The sequence below is a fragment of the Geotrypetes seraphini genome, chromosome 5 (assembly GCF_902459505.1).
Source record: "Geotrypetes seraphini chromosome 5, aGeoSer1.1, whole genome shotgun sequence".
Lineage (NCBI taxonomy): Eukaryota > Metazoa > Chordata > Amphibia > Gymnophiona > Dermophiidae > Geotrypetes > Geotrypetes seraphini.
In genome coordinates this window covers 242,474,681-242,499,771 of record NC_047088.1, presented here as the reverse complement: position 1 = coordinate 242,499,771, position 25,091 = coordinate 242,474,681, and the positions used below count along the sequence as shown (strand labels likewise).

At 44.7% G+C, this 25,091-nt stretch overlaps 1 protein-coding gene across 1 annotated transcript in view; it reads left to right on the top strand.

Moving 5' to 3' along the window:
- The window catches only part of CCDC93 (coiled-coil domain containing 93), a 223,743-nt gene that overhangs the window by 73,985 nt on the left and 124,667 nt on the right, over positions 1–25,091 (top strand). Inside the window, exons 8-9 of the mRNA XM_033946543.1 lie at positions 17,313–17,349; positions 24,939–25,028. Of these exons, the coding sequence (XP_033802434.1) occupies positions 17,313–17,349; positions 24,939–25,028 (127 nt within the window). The remainder of the gene's footprint in view (positions 1–17,312; positions 17,350–24,938; positions 25,029–25,091) is intronic.

Sequence of the window (25,091 nt, the reverse complement as noted above, 5' to 3'; positions counted from 1 at the left end):
ATCTTTCCTAAGTCACAGCAAATGCCCATTGATCCCCAAAAGAAGCAGGACGGCAAGTCATAATTAATCAGTTGTATGGGTAGCAAAGAGAGTTTTCTCACTGGGTTCCAGTGCTGTTTGCTATTTGAACTGCAGTGCTTAACGTGTGCAGCTCAGAAGAGAGGTGGTTTTTTTGTGTGTAAAAAAAAAAAAAAAAATCCTATCCCTTACAATACAGGGAAAAAATCTTGGTAAATCATCAGATGAGAGCTGCTATTTGAAGCTCTTACGATGGTATGATCTGAAGTGCAGGGATTTTCATGCTGTGCATTGTGCACAGATGTTGGTATGAGTTAATGATCATGCAAACGGGGCTATGTGCACGGCTGCTGTTTCCAAGTCCTGCAAGAAGGTAGAGTTGTAGTTCCATGACAGAAATCGAGTTTTCTCTGGGCTCATTTCAAAACTTCAGGCCAATGAAAAGTTTGAGGATGCTTTCTTTTTTTTTTTTTTTTTGTAAATTCTTTATTCATTTTATAACTTACATCAAGTGTACAGTAAATATCAAACAATTATAATACAACATCACTTGAAAAATCTTCAATATCATACACCAATAATATTTAACCCCACCCCCTCCCAAATTCATAGATAACTAATATATACCACCTGAAAATAATATCTTATGACATTCATATATATATTCTTAATGGAAAACCAAGAAACCCCCCCATCCCAAATCCACATGTGTATATTAAAATTGGGAAAAGTGTAACTTATTCATTACTATAATTTAATAATGGTCCCCACACATCCTTAAATTTATCATAATAACCTTTTTGAACTGCCAACGCTCTTTCCATTTTATACACATGACAAACTGAATTCCACCAAAAACAATAATTCAGTCTTCTACAGTCCTTCCAATTATATGTTATTTGTTGGATGGCAACTCTTGTTAATATCATCAAAAGCTTGTTATTATTAGCAGATATTTGACATTTAGCTCTCATAGACATGCCAAATAAAATTGTGTCATATGACAATGCTACATGATTCTCTAACAAGCAATTTATTTGATCCCAAATAGACTTCCAAAAAGCCTTAATGAATGGTCAATAAAACAATAAATGATCTAAAGTTCCAGCTTCGAGATGACAATGCCAACATCTATTAGACTTAGAGCAATCCAATTTTTGTAAACAAACAGGGGTCCAGAGTGCTCTATGCAACAGGAAAAACCATGTTTGCCTCATAGACACAGACATTGTACATCTCATTCTCCAAGACCAAATACGTGTCCATTGAGATGCATTAATCTGATGCTTAATCTCAATACTCCAAATATCTCTAAGTCCAGTTTTTGGTTTCTTATTTAAATAGCCAGATAATAATTTATACCACTGTGCGGCCTGGTGACCCAGGAAGTCTGCCTGAAAGCATAAGAAATCTAAACTAAATTGATTATTAAGAGATTTCCATTCAGGGAACCCTGCCTGAATAGCCTGCTTCAGTTGCAACCACTTATAACTTTGTTTTCTATCAAGGCTTTCTCTTTGATAACTTGTATACCACATCCATCATGAAACTAAGAGCACTGAGCACTTTCTCTTTGAAAAAGTTATCCAAGAAAATAAGTATTCCCATAGATTTAAACCTTCCTTTTCTGGAAACAGCATCTGGGTAAATAGCTTAAAAAATTGCTCTGGGACTGGGTAAAATAAGGATTGCCCGGATCACACAGACCTCGCACATCTCTGTGGCATGGGGTCTTCAGGGTATTTTAACACCCGCAGACCTCACGGTTCCCGCTCACCCTTGAGGTAAGCAAATTTTTAAGGATGTGAGGTAGAGATCCGCGAGGTTCATGGGGCCTGCAAGATCCTCGTTTTACCCAGTCCTCTAGGTTTATGTGTTGTCACTATGCATGTCATGCACAAAATACATATTTTTTTGTGGTGTTTGGGGGGACACGAGTGACTAATTATACTTTTCTTGGGTCTCTTTTTGGTATCAAACAAAGTTGTTCCTTAAGGATCTTTTTCCTGTACATGTTCTTGTCCTAGATGGAGACACCAGGGATGGACTGTCATACGAAAGGAAGGGCAGAGAGGGTGGACAGTGGATGCAAGGGTCAGAGAGAGGGTGGACAGTGGATGCAAGGGTCAGAGAGAGGGTGGACAGTGGATGCAAGGGTCAGAGAGAGGGTGGACAGTAAATGAAAGGGGTAGAGAGCGAGAGGGCAGAGGCTGGGTGGAAGGGGCAAAGAGAGATGATAGATGTTGCATGGAAGGGAGTGAGGACAAATGCTGAATAGAAAGAAGAGAGTGAAGAGAAGATGATTAAAGCAGAAACGACAAAAGGTAGAAAAAAAATTTTGATTAAAGTTTATACATAGGAAATGAAAATAAGGCAGTTTTTTGGTACTAAACCCCTTTTCTCAGGTCGGGACAGGATACCATAACAGCTGTATACTGTAGTCTTGAAGAAAGATTTGGTCTCTGAAAGCTAATTGAAAAATGGATTAGTCCAATAAAATGGTATTTTCTTATTTCTCATTATTTGTTTTATTTCTATTTGTTAATTTGTAAAGTGGTGATTGTTATATCAGTTTTTTCAAATTTACATCTATTGTCTTTATATTTTGCCCAGTAATAGGGGACATGTGCCACTGTTTCTGTGGTGTTGCATTGTATGCAGTCTGGTTTCTTGGTTCAGTTTAACTTTTGTCTACATATTTCTATTTTTAGTTTGTGATTATTCCATATTGGGCGAGGGTGTATCTGTGTGTATAAAAAGGACATGGCTTTCTGTTAGCAATGATTGTACAGGATCAATTGACTGTGCAGGATCTGGCTTTAGTTTTACAATTCGTGTGTTGGTGTTCTAGTGCTCACTGCAGTGTTTAAGATGCTGCCTTTTCCTAGGTGCACCCTTGTTGTGTGACTAATGGATTATTACTAAAAATATATTTTTTTATATAGAGGAGGGTTTAAAAAAAATGATCAGCACTGGCTGTCATATATACTAGGTACACCACAGGATTTATTGACCCTATTCTTACTTTACTGTTGACGTAGGTGTTGTCCCCCCCCCCACTACCACCACACACACACCCACTATAAAGAATTAAATTAAAGTTGTATTAACATCAAGCAGCTTTCAAATGACATTAAAAGCAAATAAAAATAAAATATTTTTAATACATTGCTAATTATTACCTGCATCTTTACCTAAACTGTTTTGCCCTAGCTCTCACTTTGATCTTAATCTGCTACTTTATTATTTTGCTGTAGTGCAATCACACAGGTCTCCTTCAAGGCTCAGTAACACCTCTCCATAAATTATGTGGAAGAAGTCTGGAAGTGGGGATTGCATCTATTTCATATCCTCAGTAAGACCTCAGGAAGGAACCTAGTGATCAAAACATTATTAGAGGTGCTGTAGAGCCATTTCTTGTATGACTGGATGAGCTATATTTATCTTTTTTTTCTTAGTTGTTTAAATTCATGCAGAAATAAATGGTTAGATTGAACCCAATGACATCATTAACGCATTTCCCTTTTTTAAACTTCTATACCATTTGAAAGAGGGCGCATATCTAATTATTCACTTCTAGAATTGGATACTTCTTAAATTTAGTAAAAATATTCTGGCACAAGTGTCAAACCTTAAAAAAGGAAGTCATTTTGAGCATTGGAAAACAATAATAATTAACTAATAAAAATAGTACACATTTAAGGCTCATTTTACAAAGGTACGCTATCGTTTTTAGTGCACACACCGGATTAGCACGCGCTACCTGAAAAACTACCACCTGCTCAAGAGGCTGCAGTAGCGGCTAGCACATGGGGCATTTTAGCGCATGCTATACTGCGCGTTAAGGCCCTAATGCACCTTTGTAAAAGGAGCCCTTAATTTTCCCCACTACCAAATTTCCTCACCCCGCCCAGCTACTTTTTCATGCCACCCTGCTAGAAAAAATTTCTGAGGAGAACACTGATCCTTATGTTTTAAGAACTTGTATTCTGCCGGCCACAGAGAACACTTGCTTACAGGTAAGATAACTTGTTTCTTTTAATATAGTGAAACATGAAATTTCATTTATACCTTCACAAAGCCTGTGAGGTACTGCTATGTTGTACCACATTTTCCTACTTAATTCTGGTTTTTATGTTTGTCTCTCACTGCTTAGCTTTATACTTTCCCCCTTTATTTTTATAGCTGATTTTTTGACAGCATGGTTGTCTACACGTCTGCCAAGTCACTTCACTTCTCACCATTTTACCTCATGCTTTTTTGTCCTCTTTTGTCCTCTTTTAGATATTCTGACTCTTTGATGTGAGTATTTTCTGGTGTTTAGCTTTTTCTCATTTTTTGCTTGATTTTATGCCTTACAGTAAAACTAAACAAAAAAAAAATTGGCTGCTGGTTGCTAAGTAATACTTGATCTCTTACATGAGCTGTTTTGTTTGGTGTAATTAACATTTTTCAACTTGACAATAGTACAAGAGACAAAGCTGCATGGTGTTCCTTACACAATAAAATTACAAATATGGTGTATTTCAATATGTGACATGTACTGTTGGTATTTATAAATATAAAGAGGAAACGGCATGGAAGTTCTAGAAGACATTGCTTTTTATTGCACTACATTAATAGATTTTGGATTCATATAAGTGTTATTCATCAGCTTGTTATGGTACCTTTGCATTCTGTACATTTACTGTGAAATAGAATATGACATCAAACTGTTTTTCCCAATTATGTAACTATACAGAAAGCTAACTAGTGAACTGACAGTCATGGAAAATTATTGTAGAACCGGATACTTAACAGTTGTTTCTAGTGTAGTAGAAACATCAATCTTGAATCTGTGGGTTGTGTGTCTCTGATCGTGAAGTCTGATGTAGAGAGCCTCGGGTAAGGTACATTTTTTTCTCTGCCTCCCCTCACTCTGGGCTGGGCCGTTATCTCAGTTTTTCTTTCTACACAAGAGATGGTAGGAGGATGGCTCTTGAGCACGTGGCCTTAGTGCAAAAAGACTATTTGGACGTGGTTATAGCCACTTTCCTAAGATTTAAGAAACATTCAACCTTGGCTGCCTATGCGAAGGCCTGGAAGTGTTTTCAGAGCTGACATGTTCAAAAGAGCGAGGACCCGGGCACGGCTTTGATTTCTGTGGTTCTCACTTTCCTTCAGGAGGGGCTTGAAAAGGGCCTGGCAGTTAGCTCCCTCAAGGTACAGATAGTGGGTCTTTCTTGCTTCAGAACTGAAACTAGTAAAAGGACATTGGCTTCTAATCCAAATGTGTCTAAACTCTTGAAAGATGCATTATGTATGCACCCTCCTGTACGTCCTACTTTTCCATCATGAAATCTTAATCTTGTCTTAAAGACCCTCACTAGGGCTCCATATGAACCTTTGGAGAAGGTGTCTGTGCCAGATCTGACAGTTGAAACAGTGTTTTAGTAGTAGTCACCTGAGCATGATGAAGTTTCTAAACTGCAGGCTTTGTACTGCAAGGAAACCTTTTTCAGAATTTCGGAGACGGAATGGTTCCTATGGACAGTTCCTTCTTTTTTTTGCCAAAGGTTCCAGTTTTCACATCAGCCAGTTTGTAAGATTACTTGTTTTTGTGCCTATGAGATCAAAGAAGAATGACAAAGTTCTGAGATTACTAAATGCTCAAAGATTGCTGCTATGTTACCTGGAGGTGACAAATGAATTTTGGTTGTCTGATCATCTCTTTGTATTTATGGGGACTAGCTGCAGGGGAAGACCAGCTGTAAAAGCATCCATTTCTAGATTGATTCACATGGTCTTCTCTTCAGTTTATATTGCTAGTGGAAAGCAATCCCCTGTCTTGTTGAAAGCACACTCAACTAGGAGCGTAGGATTGTCCTGGGCAGAATCTAGAGCATATAATCTTCTTTCTAATAGATAGCAATATCAGTCTTGAACCTGTGGGTTGTGTATCTCTGATCACGAGATCTGGTGTAGAGAGCCTCATTTCCATTTATTCTGCTTCACCTCCACTCACCTTTTGAACAATAAACTTTTACTCATAATGACAGGAGTTGCCATTCAACATATTACGAGAAATTGGGAAAATTATGATAGACTAAGTTATAGTTTTTGGTGGAATTCATTGTGCCATTCAGCAAGGGCGTTTTAAAAAGTTGAACAAGAACGGGCGCTGGTAGGGCTAGTCTCGGTTAGGGTGCTAGTCTTAAGGTGCTAGGTTTAAGATGAGGAATATATAAATGAATTGAGAGACTGAAGGTTTTTTTTGAGCCAGTGATGACAGGACCATGTAAAGCTCACTGTGATGAAATATATTGAGGCGGTGGAGTGGTGGGGCTGAGGCTCATGTAATTAATGAATTAATTAATAAAAATTTGATAGAAAAGTGTTTTTTGGAGGTAGTTTAAAGAAACGCATTGTTATATGAGCAGAACAGACTTGATTATCGAGGAGAGTCTCCATACCCCTCCCTTTTATGTTTATTCTCTAGGACGTGCCATCTGCTTTGATACAAATTGAGGAGATACAGTGCAGACCATGATGAGGGGAGGTGAAGCAGAATAAATGGAAATGAGGCTCTCTACACCAGATCTCGTGATCAGAGATACACAACCCACAGGTTCAAGACTGATATTGCTATCTATTAGAAAGAAGATTATCAAGGTATGTATCTAATCTTCTCTTATACGTTTTTTAGTATAGTCTGACATTTGTGTTGGGGACACATGTAACAAAGCAAAAATTCATAGACAACACAAATCTCTGTTGACTAAACCTAATAATAAGTCTAGTACAAATAATGTTAAAAATGAAATGGGAAGGGAAAGATGTGGACCTTGAATTATAATCGATCCCAAAACGTTCAGTTATGGTCAAATTCATAACCATAGTATACCAGCAGTGTAGCTCTTAAAACACCTTTTAAAGGTTGTTTCAGATACTAAACTAAACCTTATATACCGCATCTTCTCTCTAAGGATAGAGCTCGACACGGTTTACAAGAGTTTGAGAAAGGATTCCTAATACAGATTCCTAATACAGTAGAATCTCAATTAACCAACACTCTCAACTTACCGGCAAAAAAAATTGTCTCCCGCGCTACTCAGACAACATCCAAAGTAGTATTCCTGACCCAATAATTCCCTTCCTCCTTCCAGCCCTAGAGGCATCAGCAGCAGCCAGAAATCTCTCTCCCTCCAGCTCCTGAAGAATTGCAGCAACCATAAATCTCCCTCCCTCCATTCCCGAAGCAGCCAGTAGCCAATCCTGATAACCTCCCTCCCTCCTTCCATTCCTGAAGCAGCAGAGTTGGTCCTGATACCTCCCTCCATTCCCGAAGCAGAAGGCAGCCAGTCCTGACAACACCACCCCTCCCCTTTTCCGTTCCCGAAGCAGAAGGCAGCTGGTCCTGACAAACCCACCCCCCCTCTGTTCCCGAAGCAGAAGGCAGCTGGGCCTGACAACCATCTCCCTCCCTCCATTCCCAAAGCAGCAGAGTGTCCTGATAAACTCCCCCCCTCTCTCCTTCCCTCCCCTGAAGTTGTAGAAAGCAGCCGGCGAGCAGAGGAAACACCAATTTAAAAAGGCTGCTTCCAGCTAGCCCCAGCAGGGCCTTTCCTCTGCCGCATCACTTCCCACACGGTAGAGGAAAGGCCCTACCAGGGCTGGCCAGAAGCACTCAGCCTCGGGTGAGTGAAAGGGGTTGGGGGTGGGGGGTATAGTCAGGACCTGCTCTACTGCTTTGGGAACAGAGGGAGGGAGGGTTGTCGGGACCGGCTACAGCTTGGGGAGAGAGGGAGTGGGGGGAAGAGAAAATGGGAGAGAAAGAAGGGAAAAACATATGACTTGGACTTACAAGTGGAGTTGGGGGGATGATAGAGTGGGAAAGGAGACCAAACTTATTTTTACAGTAACTCTCAAGCAACCAGAAACTACAGTTGTTCAACATCAACCAATCCCCATGGGTGCCGGATAACTGAGATTCTATTGTACACACAAAATTATCACCATCAACCCCATATCCTCCAGTCCACTAGAGCAGTGGTTCCCAACCCTGTCCTTGAGAACCACCAGCCAGTCAGGTTTTCAGGATAGCCCTAATGAATATGCATGAAAGAAATTTGCATGTAATGAAGTTGATAGGAGTGTAAATCTGCCTTATGCATATTCATTAGGGCTATCCCGAAAACCCGACTGGCTAGTGGTCCTCCAGGACAGGGTTGAGGACCACTGTACTAGTGTCTTTCTTACCTGCTCAAATAATGCTCATTTTTAATGTTAGATATTGTCACTTTGTGAAAACTACCCCAACCTTTCTGAAATCCCTGTTCAGTCATACCACTATTCTTTGCTCATTTGTTTCATTTTCCATCTCCATCCCTCTGAACTTTACCCGAGACATGATTGTAGATAGTGGACTCATGTCCACTACATCAAACTAGAAGCATTGTTGCAAAGCAGCATATGCACAAAAATATTGGTTACAGTTCTAATAGCATTTTCTCATCTTTGTATGAGATCATCATGCTATAAGAATAAATCTTTGCAGTGGTCGTTAATTATTCTGGAGATACCTTCAATCTTTTAGGCAATATTTAAACAGATTTAAGAAGTATTGTATAGAATTTTAAATTTGGCCACCTTGCCTGACTTTAGCCTGGATAATATTGAGCCCTCTGCTAGTGGGTGCATTAATATCCTGCAGGAAATTAATTTGCTGATCTATTCCAGAGTGCGTTTTGATTCCACTGTATTCTCTTCTCTGTTAAAGAGCCACAGAAAAATCAGCTAGATCTCTTGTGCATACTTCTCCAGAGTTATGATCACATATCCTTATTATAATTTCCTTGGGTCTCTGTAGAAAAATGCTTAACATTCCCTGATGGTCTGCAGGCTTATAGAGCCATGAACTCAGGGCTTTCATTTGAGGAACTTTCTTGGGCCAATAAGAAATTATGTATTGCTGTTTCCTGTCTCCCAGTAGCATTCTTCAGTGAAGATATTTGGACCCATTTTCTTTTTAAGCACAGCTTCTTTCTGTGACCCAGCCTGCTTAATTGTCTCAAAACTTAGTGAGTTTCTTTCCTCTGATGAACACTACAATTGCCCATCTTCTGTGAGCATCAAGGCATTTGTTGAACCTGTCAAAAAAAAATCATGTTTGAAAATGCAGCATGTTGTACTTGAGCCTCGGTCTTCCTTGAAAGTTCAACATCTGACTAGGGATCTACTCCAAATATCATGACAACAAATTCTCCATTGCCAGTATGGCAGAAAGGCTCATTGTTCATTTATTTTCATTTAATGTGGTGTCTTTTATATACCAGAGAATTTGAGGCAGTGTACAAAACAATTAAATTGACTTAAGTAATGACCAAAAATCTAATCGGGTACTTTGAATTTGTCTCTCTGTCCCAACGGGCTCACAATTAACTATAGTACCTATGAAAGAAATAATTACTTACATCTACTATAATAAAACCCTAAGTGCGCATGCGCACTTCAAACTACATGTTCCGTGATTTGTAACTCCGTGCCAATAGAACGCTACTGTTCAAGCAGAGTTTGGCGACTACGGATGTAAGAAGAACACGCCGGCGACTCCCCCCATCTGCCCTCACTCACTCTAAGGCCCGCTGCCGCCACTGCTGCTCTTCGTTCGCGTCTTCCCTCCTCTTCAAAGCAGCCTGCTGAGGATCGCCAGCCAGCTGTAGCGAACCTCTCAGGCCGCTTTCCACCTCGGTAGCACTTTCCCTCTGACGCGATCCTGTACGTCAGAGGAAGGAATACGTGAACGAAAAGCAGAAGCAACGGCGGCAGCGGTTCATGCCGCTGGGCCAGAAGAGACCAGGAAGCCAGGATGGAGGGAGGGTAAGAAGTTTGGGAGTAATACAGGCAGGCAAGAGGCCATAGGAAGAGTGAAAGGGGGCTGCTTTGGGGGGAGGGGTGTGCAGAGGGACAGACAGCAATCATGTTTTGCTCTGGGGGGAACAAGGGGGCCACAGAGCAGGCAGGCATGGCACAACGGGACCAGGGGGAGAGGGAAAGGGGTCTGCTTTGGGGGGAGGGATGTGCTGGGGGGCAGACAGCAATTGTGCTTTGCTCTGGGAGGGGGGAAACAGAAGGGGGCCACAGAGCAGGCAGGCATGGCACAAAAGGGGGCCAAGGGGAAAGGGAAAGGGGGCTGCTTTGGGGGGGAGGGGTGTGCTGGGGGGCAGAAAGCAATCATGCTTTGCTCTGGGGGGAACAGAAGGGGGCCACGGAGCAGGCAGGCATGGCACAACAGAGAAATACAGGCAGGCAGGGGGCCAGGGAGAGACACACAGAAAGAATGACAGACAGACAGGGGGCCAGAGGACAGACAGAAAGGAAGACAGACAGCGTCCAAGGAGAGAGAGAGACAAAGAAAAAAAGACAGCGGCCAAGGAGAGAGAAAGAAAGACAGACACACATCTATTCTAGCACCCGTTAATGTAACAGGCTTAAAGACTAGTTTACCTATAGAAGAGAAGGAAGAGGGAAAAGATAATACAATAAATTCAGTACTATAGGTCAGGGGTGTCCAATGTCGGTCCTCGAGGGCCGCAATCCAGTCGGGTTTTCAGGATTTCCCCAATGAATATGCATGAGATCTATTAGCATACAATGAAAGCAGTGCATGCAAATAGATCTCATGCATATTCATTGGGTTTTCAAGATTTCCCCAATGAATATGCATGAGATCTATTTGCATGCACTGCTTTCATTGTATGCTAATAGATCTCATGCATATTCATTGGGGAAATCCTGAAAATCCGACTGGACTGCGGCCCTCGAGGACCGACATTGGACACCCCTGCTATAGGTGCATAAAAGGCACAACAGAAGGGAAAATTTCAATATCAAAGAACCCCAAAGAAAAATCCTAAAAATAAAAGCTAAAAAATAATAGCAAAATTAAACCAGCCCAACAAAATTAAAGCAAAACGAAAATTAAAAATAAAATAAAAATAAACCCCTCATCCTCACTGTCAGCTTCTAATTCCATGTCCCCAATCGAGCCAGGCCAGCCCGGGCCAGTAACACAAAAAGTGACTCCTCCACTTCAATTTCCCTGCTCCTGAAAGGCTAGAACCAAGTGCTGCAGCTCCACCAGCCAGCTCTGAGATGGCAGAGCAAAGAGAGGTGGACCATCCTCCCATGGCTCTCCAGAAGAAGTTGTGGGCTGGGAACTAGCTGCAAGCAGAGGCTCTGGGCTGAAAGCTGGGTTTAAGGGGCATTCTCCATGCCATTATGGCAGTGCCGCAGTAGCAGCAGCCATAAATGCTCAGGATAAGCCCTTATTTCTCTCTTTTTCCCTAACCCATTATGGAAAAGGCACATAACAGTAGTTAAGGAAAATCAAGGTAAAGAGTGATATGCAGGAAAAAGCTGCTGAAATCTCAGTACTTAGGGGGGAATTCATCAAGGGGTTCTAACCGTTTTAGAGCACGCTAAATCAGTTAGCGTCCCTTGATGAATTTCCCACTTAGTTTTTTATTTATTTGGGAGGGGTAGAGGCGGGAGGACTGAATGACGACTAATTTATAAGAGCATGTTATGGAAAAGTAGTCTATATAGCCCCCCTCCCTTAAAAATAATCTTCAAAACAGGTAAACAAAGATAAAACCTACAAAAACAAAGGAAAACTGATGGTGTTGGAGGCAGAGCCTGCACATACACTTCTTCCTCCGTATTCGCGGTGGATGCGTTCCGGCTATAGGCGCGAATATGGAAAAACCGTGAATAACTTTTCAATATGTTCGCAGTTTTGGGGAAAGTGACATCATTATTGCTATTGAAACCGCGAATATCGTCAATGCATTTGAGAAGGGGACACTGATGAATTTTAAAGGAGAAGAATCCCCAGTGCTAACAGAACTGGTATGGGAGCTTAAATTAACTCACTACACCTGCACACCTGCTATGAAACTCGCCCCCCCCAGCAAAAGACTCCAAACTTAACTTTTGATTGTTGGTCAGGGAAAGCTGGAGGTCCAACCAAACCCGGTTTCTGGGACTCGAAGCAGAACCGACAGAGATCAATTTAGATTGAAACAAATCAAAGTCATTCAAAGCTGCCGCCGAAGCAGTGAAGTACGGAGAAGAGTGGAAATGCCCAGATGGCGCAGACTACAGTATAAGGGGGAGCAAAGAACTAAAGAGCCAATCGGAAAGACAAGTGAGGGAGGTGTCCAAAAACCTGAGGGAGCCAATAGATTGTTCAAGCTGCTATTGGATGCGGGCAGCTTTGTCCCCTCTAAAGTCCAAAGGCTAGCTGTTCAATTACAAACCAACGTAAGTGATTGAATTCATGTTGTTTTTCTAGGTAATAAGGTACCATGAGGGCGGAAATGGTGGCCCCCCAACAGCCTCTCCGTACTTCACTGCTTCGGCAGAAACTTTGAATGACTTTGATTTGTTTCAATCTAAATTGATATCTGTCGGGTCTGCTTTGAGTCCCAGCGGGGTTGTTATGAAACAGTAACACCTCGAACGATTTACAGCTTTCTCTGTTATTATTATCTATTTGTGACTTGGTACTTGGTGCACTGCAGGGTTCCTACTATGAGAACCTATTGAGTTTAATGATGACGTTTTGCGGGCGGAGTCAGCTGATGAAAAATCGCAAATATGTGAAACCACGAGTGCCGAAACCGCGAATACGGAGGGAGAAGTGTATTTGATATGGAATTGGTAGAGCAGTGTTTGGATGTTGGAACTAATTTTAATAAACTGGAGATCTCAAAGATTTTGTATAAAACAGGATAAGTTAAAAGGTTTTCATTTTGTGCGAGACTTGGAGTCGCTAAAATGGGATCTGTCAGTACCATGAGAACAAAAAGAATCCTTATTTAAAAAAAAAAATGAGAAAAGCTTCAGGGAAGTGTCTGTAACTGGCACTTGAGAGGAAACGTGAAGAACAAGGGAAAGGGAATCGAGTCATGCAGAGAATTATGGAACACACTGAACTTCAGAGCCTGATTTTAAAAGAACTTGGGACATGTGACAGAAATCTGTTTTATTTCTTTAAACTATTGTAGATAATCAGCTTTCCACCAAAGAAAATGAGGTCAGGTCTATACCGAATTTGCTACTTACAAGTCATATGAACTGTATGCAAAAGGCTGTTAAAATTCCTATATAGTCCAGTGAAGAGGGGGTGTGATAACAGCATGTTTGAAGGCATTGGGGACAGTTGCAGTGGAGAGCAATAGGTTGAAGATGTGACAGATAGGAGGGATGACAGAGGGCGAGAGAGCGCTGAGCAGATGAGTAGGAATCGGATCAGAGGAGCAGGTAGTGGGTTTGGAGGATGATCTCAGAAAGAGGAGAGGGTGGCAGGTGTTGAGGGGAGGTTAGTAGAAGGGGCAGATGGAGGAAGGGGAAAGCAGCCGGGTTGAGAGCTCAAGGTGAATCTTCTGAATCTTATTGTAGAAGAACTCTGTCATTGTTGGGGGGATATTGAAGGGGGGATAGGCGGCAAGGGTGCTTTCAGTAGGGAGTTTAGTGTGGTAAGAGACGATGAGGATTGGAGCTAAGAGAAGTGGTTAAGTGGATATAGTATTCTTGTTTGGCCAGCAAGAGGGCAGACTGAATAATGTCAGCATGAATTTGAAGTGTATGAAGATGGCATGTGCATGGGATTTAAGCCAGAGATGTTCAGCATAATGGGCACATGAGTGCGGGAGGGAGGGGGGAGGAGCCAGGGTTGGGGGTTTGGCATGTCTAACAGGACATGAGATTGGAGGAGCAAGGGTATCCAGAGGAGAGAATGGCATTATAAGAGAGGACAGCTTTGTTGACAGTCTTGTGTGATATAGTAGTTGAACGTGTTGGTGGCGATTGGCCAGTTCTGGGGGGTAGGGTGATGAATAGTGAACGTTAACAGGTGATGGTCAGAGAGGGGAAGGGTGGTATTGCAGAATTTGGTGGCTGAGGAGTTGGAGGATAGAATTAGGTCTAGGCAGTGCAAAAAGAGCCGAACAAAAGACCCGGCGTGGATAACTAAAGAAGTGAAGAAAGCGATAGGGGATAAGAAGAATTCATTCAAGAAATGGAAAAAGGGCAAAACCGAGGAGAACTGGAATGAACACAGGAAGTATCAAAAAGAATGTCACCTCGTGGTTAGAAAAGCAAAAAGAGAATATGAAGAGAAGCACGAAGCACGAAATTTCAAACTGTTCTTCAGATATGTTAAAGGGAAGCAGCCGGCTAGGGAGGAGGTGGGACCGCTGGATGACAGAGATAGGAAGGGAGTGGTGAAGGAGGAGAAAGAAGTGGCGGAAAGACTAAACATGTTCTTTTCATCAGTATTTACAAAAGAAGACACATCCAACATACCGGAACCTGAACAAATCTTCAAAGGAGACCAAGCAGAAAAATTAACATCCATGGAAGTAAGCCTTGAGGACGTACACAGGCAGATAGAAAAATTAAAATCTGACAAATCACCGGGCCCGGACGGAATCCACCCTAGAGTATTGAAAGAACTAAAGGAGGAAATAGCGGAACTACTACAAGCAGATTTGTAATCTATCCCTGAAAACAGGCATGATCCCGGAGGATTGGAAGATAGCCAATGTTACGCCCATCTTTAAAAAGGGATCAAGAGGTGACCCGGGGAACTACAGACCGGTAAGTCTGACCTCGGTTCCGGGGAAAATGGCGGAAGCGTTGATAAAAGATAGCATCGAGGAGCATTTAGAGAGGCATAAACTTATGAAAACAAGCCAACATGGCTTCTGCAAGGGAAGATCGTGCTTGACAAACTTATTGCACTTCTTCGAAGGAATTAACAAACAGATGGACAGAGGGGACCCCATAGACATTGTATACTTAGACTTCCAAAAAGCCTTTGACGAGGTACCCCATGAACGCCTACTTCAGAAACTAAAGAACCATGGGGTGGAAGGAGATGTACACAGATGGATCAGGAATTGGTTGACGGGCAGAAAGCAGAGGGTAGGAGTGAAGGGCCACTACTCGGACTGGAGGAAGGTCACGAGTGGTAATCCGCAGGGGTCGGTGCTTGGACTGCTGCCATTCAATGTATTTATAAATGATCTAGAAACGGGGATGAAGAGCGAAGTAATAAAATTCGCAGATGACACCAAGCTATTCAATGGGGCTAGGACTAAAGAGGACTGCGAGGATTTACAAAGGGACCTAAACAAACTAGGGGAGTGGGCGACGAGATGGCAGTTCAATGTAGACAAATGCAAAGTCTTACACGTAGGAAACAGAAATCCGAGGTACAGCTACACAATGGGAGGGCTGTTATTGAGTGAGAGTTCCCAAGAAAGGGACTTGGGGGGTAATAGTGGACATGACAATGAAGCCATCGGCATAATGCGCAGCGGCTGCCAAGAAAGCAAATAGAATGCTAGGAATAATCAAGAAGGGTATTACAAGCAGAACAAAATAAGTTATCCTGCCGTTGTATCGGGTGATGGTGCGCCCGCATCTGGAGTACTGCATCCAATATTAGTCGCCGTACCTAAAGAAGGATATGGCAATACTTGAGAGGGTTCAGAAGAGAGCGACGCGTTTGATAAAAGGTATGGAAAACCTTTCATACGCTGAAAGATTAGAGAGACTGGGGCTTTTTTCGCTGGAGAAGCAGAGACTTAGAGGGGATATGATAGAAACTTATAAGATCACTAAGGGCATAGAGAAAGTGGAGAGGCACAGATTCTTCAAACTTTTGACAACTACAAGAATGAGATGGCATTCCAAAAATTAAAAGGAGACAGATTCAGAACCAATGCTAGGAAGTTCTTCTTCACCCAACGGGTGGTGGACACCTGGAACGTGCTTCCAGAGGGAGTGATAGGACAGGGTATAGTATTGGAGTTCAAGCAGGGATTGGACAATTTTCTGAAAGAAAAGGGGATAGAAGGGTATAGATAGAGAGCTAGTATACAGGTCCTAGATCTGATGGGCCGCCGCGTTAGCAGACTGCTGGGCATGATGGACCTCAGGTCTGACCCAGCAGAGGCACGGCTTATGTTCTTATGTTCAGTGTCCTTTCTCTGGTTAAGAGATGCCGCTGCTGGGTCAGACCAGTGGTCCATCACGTCCAGCAGTCCGCTCACGCGGCGGCCATTTTGGTCAAAGACCAGCACTCTAACTGAGACTGGCCCTACCAGCATACGTCCTTGTTCCGTAGGAACTTGTCTAACTTTGTCTTGGAACCCTGGAGGGTATTTTCCCCTATGACAGCCTCCGGGAGAGAGTTCCAGTTTTCCACCACTCTCTGGGTGAAGAAGAACTTCCTTACATTTGTACGGAATCTATCCCCTTTCAACTTTAGAGAGTGCCCTCTCGTTCTCTCTACCTTGGAGAGGGTGAACAATCTGTCCTTATCTACTAAGTCTATCCGCTTCAGTACCTTGAATGTTTCGATCATGTCCCCTCTCAATCTCTGTTCGAGAGCTGACATCAGAGGAAAGCTTTCCGGGTTAGCTAGGGAGTGGGGGCAGGTGTCTCAGTTACCTCCTTCTGCCTTCAGCTGCAGCACTGCAAGAGATTGTATGAGGATGTTAGGGCAAGGAACTTAGAGGCGAACGAGTCAGAAGGGTTATCGACATGGATATTGAAGTCACCGAGGAAGAGAGAAGGGGATGAGGGCTCAAGGAAGGAGGAGCGCCGTGAGTCAAAGTCAGTTAGGAAGGAAGAGTGGGATGTTTTGGGGGGTCGGTAGATGACTGCTACTTGGAGAAGAAGGGGAGCAAAAAAAACAGTTGAAATGGACTTCAAAGGAGGAAGAGCATTGAGATTGTGGTGGGAAAAGGGGTTGAAATCTGCAAGAGGGTGAGAGTAGTAGCCCCACACCTCATCCTTGACCAACCAGGCGAGGCATGAGAGAAAAGGTAGCTTCCATGACAGGCAGCGGCTGAGGTACAGTCATTGAGGCAGATCCAGGTCTCAGTGCGAGCAAGTGGAGAGATCGAGAGATGAAGAGGACATGTATGTAATAGAAAGGAAAAATATTTTGAGCTAGTACCACAGTTCAGAAATGTTAAGCTCTTGTTTGTTGAAGTACCATTTTTTTTAAAGGCATATTTCTAAAACAGCAGGACCCTGTAATAGGCATGTTGTATAAACTAGTTTCTTCCAATTCTGTATCTGTGAAAAGAATTTTGATATATCAAGCCCAGTATTATTTTAGTGTCGGTATTTAAATTCAAACACAGTTGCAAACCCTAAGGCGTCAGGAGTACAGATACTAACATGTTACTGTAATTACCTATTTTTTTAAAATTTGTATTTTTGTGTGTTTTCAGGAGATATGGTGTTAGTAAACAAAGCAAAATAGATAAGGTAAGTAAAATTTAAGCTTTAATACTGTACAGAAGAAATAGAAGGGATACAATATATTGATATTTTTTTATATTTAGCTAGCTGATTTGTATTTTCTGACTCAGAATAAGTGTCATTTTATTTACATATGTTGTACAAACCTTGTAAAAAAAAAAGTAAAAAAACCCGAGAGTGATTGAATCAAACCTTAATTCCACTTTACATAATGGCTAACTTAACAGTTTGATGATGTAAAAAAAAAAAAAAAAAGAGGTTGGTACTGCTATACAAGTAACTAGAAAATTATTTTGTTCTAATAAATTTGGCTATCTGGCGCTCTGTATGTTTACACCAGGGCTTCATAAACCCCATGGCATTAAAAAGAATTTGATCTGGCGCCTAGGATTTTCAGTGCCAGGCAGAGCATGTGAACAACAGCATCAGGGCTGTGGATCTAGAATCAGAAAATAATAGTACCGTATTTTCACGCAAATAACACGCACCCGTATAAAACGCGCACACGAATATAGCGCGCAGAAATCACGATGATTTGCACAAAAACTTTGATATACCGCGCTCACGGGTATACCGCGCATGCTGCCCGACGCTCCTTTCGCCCGCCCTGACTTCCGTGCACTGTCCCCCCTTGAAGGTCTGTCCCCATCCTGAAAGCCTGATGCCCCCCCCGACGTCCGATACATCCCTCCCCCCCCCCCCCGAAGGACCGCCGACTCCCCAACAATATCGGGCCAGGAGGGAGCCCAAATCCTCCTGGCCACGGCGACCCCCTAACCCCACCCCGCACTACATTACGGGCAGGAGGGATCCCAGGCCCTCCTGCCCTCGACGCAAACCCCCCTCCCCCCCAAGAACCTCCGACCGCCCCCCAGCCGACCCGCGATCCCCCTGGCGACCCCCACGACCCCCCCACCCCCCTTCCCCGTACCTTTGGTAGTTGGGCCAGAAGGGAGCCCAAACCCTCCTGGCCACGGCGACCCCCTAACCCCACCCCGCACTACATTACGGGCAGGAGGGATCCCAGGCCCCCCTGCCCTCGACGCAAACCCCCCCCCCCCCCAAGAACCTCCGACCGCCCCCCAGCCGACCCGCGATCCCCCTGGCGACCCCCACGACCCCCCCCCCCCCCCTTCCCCGTACCTTTAGTAGTTGGCCGGACAGACGGGAGCCAAACCCGCCTGTCCGGCAGGCAGCCAACGAAGGAATGAGGCCGGATTGGCCCATCCATCCTAAAGCTCCGCCTACTGGTGGGGCCTAAGGCGCGTGGGCCAATCAGAATAGGCCCTGGAGCCTTAGGTCCCACCTGGGGGCGCGGCCTGAGGCACATGGGGTTAGGGGGTCGCCGTGGCCAGGAGGGTTTGGGCTCCCTTCTGGCCCGATATTGTCGGGAAGTTGGCGGTCGTTCGGGGTGGGGGTGCGAGTGGTCCTGCCGGGGGGGGGGGATGTATCGGACGTCGGGGAGTCGGCCGGGCAAGAGGGCTTGGGCTCCCTCTTGCTCCGATCGTGGATGCGGGTGTGGGTGGGAGCGCGTGCGAGCGGTCGTTCGGGGTGGGGGTGCGAGTGGTCCTGCCGGGGGGGGGGGATGTATCGGACGTCGGGGAGTCGGCCGGGCAAGAGGGCTTGGGCTCCCTCTTGCTCCGATCGTGGATGCGGGTGGGAGCGCGTGCGAGCGGTCGTTCGGGGTGGGGGTGCGAGCGGTCCTGCTGGGGGGGTGAATCGGGCGTCGGGCGGGGTGGGAACTATGTTTTAAAACTTTGGTATACCGCGCTCACGCATATAACGCGCGAGGGGTATGCGCGGTAGGTAAAAACGCGTATAACGCGCGCGTTATATGCGTGAAAATACGGTAAATATTGAAGAACTAAGGCCAGTACTGGGCAGACTTGCATGGTCTGTGTCTGTATATGGCTGTTTGGTGGAGGATGGGCTGGGGAGGGCTTCAATGGCTGGGAGGGTGTAGATGGACTCGAGTGAGCTTTGACAGAGACTTCAGTAGTTGGAACCTAAGAACAGTACCAGGCAGCGCTTTGGATTCTTGCCCAGAAATAGCTAAGGAGTTGAAGAAATCCCCCCACAAATTTTTAGATTGAATCAGGTTGGGCAGACTAGATGGACCATTCAGGTCTTTATCTGCTGTCATCTACTATGTTACTATGTGGAAGGCATGCAGCAAGGCACTGTTGCACCCTTCCTCCCTGTACCAGCATCTTTCACTGCACCAGCCCCATGCCCAACATTTCTCCTTCTGTCATCCCTCTCCAGCACCTTCCATTCCCTCCACCACCATGATCAACATTCCTCTCTTTTTCTATCCTTTCTATTTGTCTCACCCTTCTCTTTCTACCACAACATCTAATATGTCTCCCTCCCTCATCACCATCATTTCCAACAATTCTCTCTCTTTCTTCCTTTCCCCCTCTCTTTTCCTCCTGCAACATCTCTGTTTTGCTCGCAGCCCTTGCAGGATTTCTGTTTCCCTCCTTGCCACTCACCCCCAACCCATGCAGCATTGTTGGAAGGGGTCAAGCCTGAGATTAAAGAGAGCTGGGGGTAGGGGTGTTCTGGCCCTAGCCTTTTATACTGGGAGAATTCTAAACAAGAAAATTATACAATTTTGTAGAAATGGAAAAATAAGTTGCCCATAAATTTTATTTTTTTTTAATTTTCACACACTTTTTTTTTTTGCGAGAATTCTTCCAGCTGTACCATCACTGACAATGTCATCAATCAGTGCTGACAGGAGAGGGGATTTAATAGGCCTGCAAACTTCGAGGAGAGAGTGACATCAGCATGCCTTGGGGAAACATAGTTGGAGGCTAGCATCTCTCTTCTTAATTAGATTCGGAGGAAGCTCAGAGTACTAGCAGTTGCATACATGGAACCTTATTAATTAGGGGGAGATTAGGAGCAGTAGCAGTGGCAAAAGCAGCCCACACATTGTTAATCAGGAGATCCTCCAGAATCCTTCTTGATAGGATCAGTGTACAAATTTCAAAAGCTTATGGGTGTTTTTGGTGGGGGAGGAGTGGGGGAGACAAAGGGCTAGATTCACTAAGTAAACCGATCGTGTACTGATCAGTTTGTGAGCCCTTTGCGACCCGATTTCCCTCCGACCCGATTCACTAACCTGTGTACCGATCCGATTCCGATCCGTGCATGCAAATGAGGGAAGCAACATGCAAAGTAGGTAGGGACACGATTCACTAAACAAAAATCTTGAACACTGACTTGGCTTTCCGATCACCAAGAAGCGACTGCTGGGGACCAGTCGCTCACCTCCTTTCTGACTGTCCTGCCAGCCTTGCAGCCCAGAAATAAACCAGCTCTCTGCCTCTGCCGTGACCTGCTCTCTGCCTCCCTGACTCTCTCCCTGCTTCCCCCGGCTCTTCTGCTCTCTGCCCCGATCTCCTGCTTTCTGCCCCCGACTTTCAAGCTGTCTCGCTGCCCTGATCAGCCCCGATCTCTTGCCCTGCTCAGCCCCAAACTTTCCAGCTGATCTCCTGCCCTGTTCAGCCCCAACTCGCTTGCCCTTTCCCGCAGTGCAAGCCCGTGGTTTTAACCCACGGGTTTAAAGCGGATTAAAACCACGGTCTCGCGAAGTAGAAAAAAACAGTAAAAAAAGTTTTTTTTTTGTTTTTTTTTAAAAAAGCTCTGCCAGCACGAAGGGCTTGCAAAAAAACCAAACAAACAAAATGCTGAGAGCATGTGCAGACCATCTACAGGCAAGGAAGATGGTCTGCGCATGCTCAAGGATCGCTCTCTAGCGATCCGTGTGGTGGGGGGCATGCCAATGATCGTCCCCATTTGCCTTTAGTGAATTTGTTGGCCTGCATGCAAACTGACATGGATTGGACACGGATCATAGGTTAGTGAATCTAGCCCAAAGAGAGGGATTGAGATAGGCTACTGCTTAGGAGTGGCGGGAGATTGAGAAGTTGCTGCTGCAGGGGTGCGTGGGTTGTGAAGAGAGGCTTTAGGCTGGGAGTGGGTGTGGGTGTGGGTGTGAGGGCAATGGGAAGGGCTAAAACCATTGCCTCCTTGGGGATGGGTGAGTGATGAAGAGATGCTGAACCTGCAGTTGCTGAGGGCAGTTAGGCAAGTACAACCTCAGCTTTAGCTTCTCCCCCCATTGCTCTAGCAACCACAGCCTAAAGCCTTGCTCTGTTGCTAAAAAACAGTGGTCTCAAACTCAAACCCTTTTCAGGGCCACATTTTGGATTTGTAGGTATTTGGAGGGCCTCAGAAAAAAATAGTTAATGTCTTATTAAAGAAATGACAATTTTGCACGAGGTAAAACTCTTTATAGTTTATAAATCTTTCCTTTTGGCTAAGTCTTAATAATAATATTGTAATTTATAGCTAAAGAGACATACGATAAATAAACTTTTTTATTTTACTTTTGTGATTATGATAAACATACCAAGGGCCTCAAAATAGTACTTGGCAGGCCATATGTGGCCCTCAGGTCGCGAGTTTGAGACCACTGCTATAGAGGCTGTATTTGAGACTCCTGGGCAAAGGTGGGTGGGTGATGGGTAGTAGCTGAGGCTGTGGTTAGGTTTACTGGGGACAGGTGGGGGTAAACTCCCCCCAAAGCAAGGATGGTGAAGACGGAAGGTGAGGTGATATACAATCTTGCAACAAAATGGATCCTCACTCTGTAGGGAAATTCTTTCCAGAGCTGAAACTCTTCTTTATCATAAATCCAGAAATCCAGACAGGACACACAGTGATTCTTAATCTTTATCTTTATTATTCTTGGAAATTGCTTGCCCCAACATTATAGCCCGACGGGACCCGTTTCGCCTCACAGGAGGCTTTCTCAAGGGTTCCAGGGGGAGCACTCCATTAACGTTCTCTCACTTACAGCTGCTCCTGCCCTGTAAGTAAGAGAACGTTAATGGAGTGCTCCCCCTGGAACCCTTGAGAAAGCCTCCTGTGAGGCGAAACGGGTCCCGTCGGGCTATAATGTTGAGGCAAGCAATTTCCAAGAATAATAAAGATAAAGATTAAGAATCACTATGTGTCCTGTCTGGATTTCTGGATTTATGATAAAAATGTAATGTAATGTAATAGAAGAGTTTCAGCTCTGGAAATAATTTCCCTACAGAGTGAGGATCCATTTTGTTGCAAGGTAAACTCCCCCCCCCACCTGTCTGTCCCCAGCAACTACATGCAGCCTTAACTTCTCTCCACTACCCACCTCTTTACAGCATCAACTGCCTTAGCCTCACCCCATTGCACTCCAATCCCAGAAACTCTTCTTTACCAGAGGTGCAGGTGGATGGCACCAAAATCTACTTGCCCTTTCTGAAGACATCAGCAAAACTTTCCCCACCTTCCCTTACTATTTTCCTTTTAGATTGCTGCCACTGTTCACTATTCAAAACATAATATTTAGCTAGCTATACATCACCTTGATCACATTATGAATAGGTGATTTGGTAAGTTTCAATAGCTCAAAATCTGGCTCTTAGATTTTTGGGGGGCTGGCTTTTAGATGTTAAGCTAATGCAAAACAAGAGGCTAGAGCAGGGTGTCAAAGCCCCTCCTTGAGGGCCACCATCCAGTCGGGTTTTCAGGATTCCCCAATAAATATGCCTGAGATCTATTTGCATGCCCTGCTTTCATTGTATGCTAATAGATCTCATGCATATTCATTGTGGAAATCCTGAAAACCCGACTGGATTGAGGCCCTCGAGGTGGGACTTTGACACCTGTGGGCTAGAGAGATGTAGAGCAGTGTTTTTCAACCTTTTTTGGGCAAAGGCACACTTGTTTCATGAAAAAAATCACGAATCACACCACCATTAGAAAAAGTTAAAAAATTTAACTGTGCCTATATTGACTATATATAAATATATAGGAATCAAATAAACACAAAGAAAGTATTTTATAATGCTGCCACCGCCACTGGGAAATAGGCTGCCACTGCCGCCATCGGGAACAGGCCGGCACCGAGTTCTCCCTGCTTCTCTTCCCCGCAGGGCCGACCAACTCTCGCCACCCGTCGTCAATTCTAACGTCGGAGAGGATGTTCTAGGCCAGCCAGGCAGCGATTGGCTAGCCCAGAACGTCCTCTCCGACGTCAGAATTGACGCGAGTGGCGAGAGTTGGCCGGCCCCACAGGGAAAAGCAGGGAGAACTTGGCGCCGGCCTGTTCCCGATGGCGGCGGTGGCACTCAAGTGGCTAAAGAGCCGTAGTTTGCCGGCCTAGGGACAACACTGGAGGGTGGCCAGCTGTGCACCCCCTTGGGACGTAAACCCGGGGTGGGGCAGACTGCCCCCCCCCACCCTGGTATGCCACTATCTGTACCTCACTCCCTCCCTATGACCAAAAATTCTCCTTTCTTCTATTCCCCGTGTACACAACCATCTCTTTCCCTCCCTTCCTCTCTCCAAAGTCCATGCCTTGTGTCCAAACACTCATTCCCTCCCCCACCTCAGCATCTCTTTCCCTCCCTTCCTCTCTCCCAAGTCCATTTCTTCTGTGTCCAAAAACGCATCCCCTCCCCCACCTCAGCATCTCTTTCCCTCCCTTCCTCTCTCCCAAGTCCATGCCTTCTGTGTCCAAAAACCCATTCCCTCCCCCACCTCAGCATCTCTTTCCCTCCCTTCCTCTCTCCCAAGTTCATGCCTTGTGTCCAAAACGCACTCCCTCCCCCCTTTTGTGTTCCGTGTTTGCCTCCCAGCCCATCTTTGCAACTTTCTCAGCAAAACGAAGCTCAAGCCGCGAGGCTTGTCTTCTGCTTCCTGCCTGCCCTGCCGCGCACAAATAGCCGAACGGAAGTATTCTCCGACGTCAGCGCTGACGTCGGAGGGCAGGCTTTGCTTAAGCCCTCCCTCCGACGTCAGCGCTGACATCGGGGAACGCTTGCGATTGGCTATATGTTAGCTGCAGGGCAGGCAGGAACAGAAGACGAGCCTCGCGGCTGGAGATGTATTGAACTCCGCGGGTCCCCCGTCCAGCTCTCTCCTGTCTACGTGGGGCGGACCGCCCCTCTCCCTAGACTGGTGGTACTGCCCTGATGGCGGCGCTGACCGTACGGCACACCAGGCAACATCTCGCGGCACACTAGTGTGCCGCGGAACAGCGGTTGAAAAACACTGATGTAGAGCACAGCCAAACAGTTACATTTATTAGAACACAGATAAACGAATGAATAAAAACATCAATAAAGTCCTAGGTCTTGAAAAAGACCGTATATGATCCAACTTAGGAATCCTAGAGAAATCCCAACCAGAATCCGGGTTTCAACAACTGAAGTCGCCTTCCTCAGGGGACAATATGTAGACAACTTGAAAACAATCAGCAGATTCTTCCGCGTGAAGGCGTCTCTATTCCTGGTTTATTTGTAAAACAATAAATGATTCTTGCTCAGGTGCAGAAAATGTTACTTGTCTTTCACTCAGTTCTATTTTTATTAAACCATGATCTTATTAGAGAATACTACCCAGTAACCCTTGCCTGCCTATAAAACCCTACTTTTAAGTAACTGGCCAGGGATTTTTCCTTTGTAGCTACAACCTGATCATAGTGAGGTTAAATTTAGCCTTTTTGTATATCATGGTCTACCGCTTGGCTCTTGCAGACTGAAGACAAGAAAAAGGCGCTGGCTCCAGGGCTTGCATCAGGAAGGGCTGAAATGTATGAGGAGGAAGACCTTCAGGCTGCAGAAGAGGCGAGTTTAAAATTTTGTGCAGGAGAAGGGTGATTTACTTTTACTGTGTGTTTAGTTGAAATA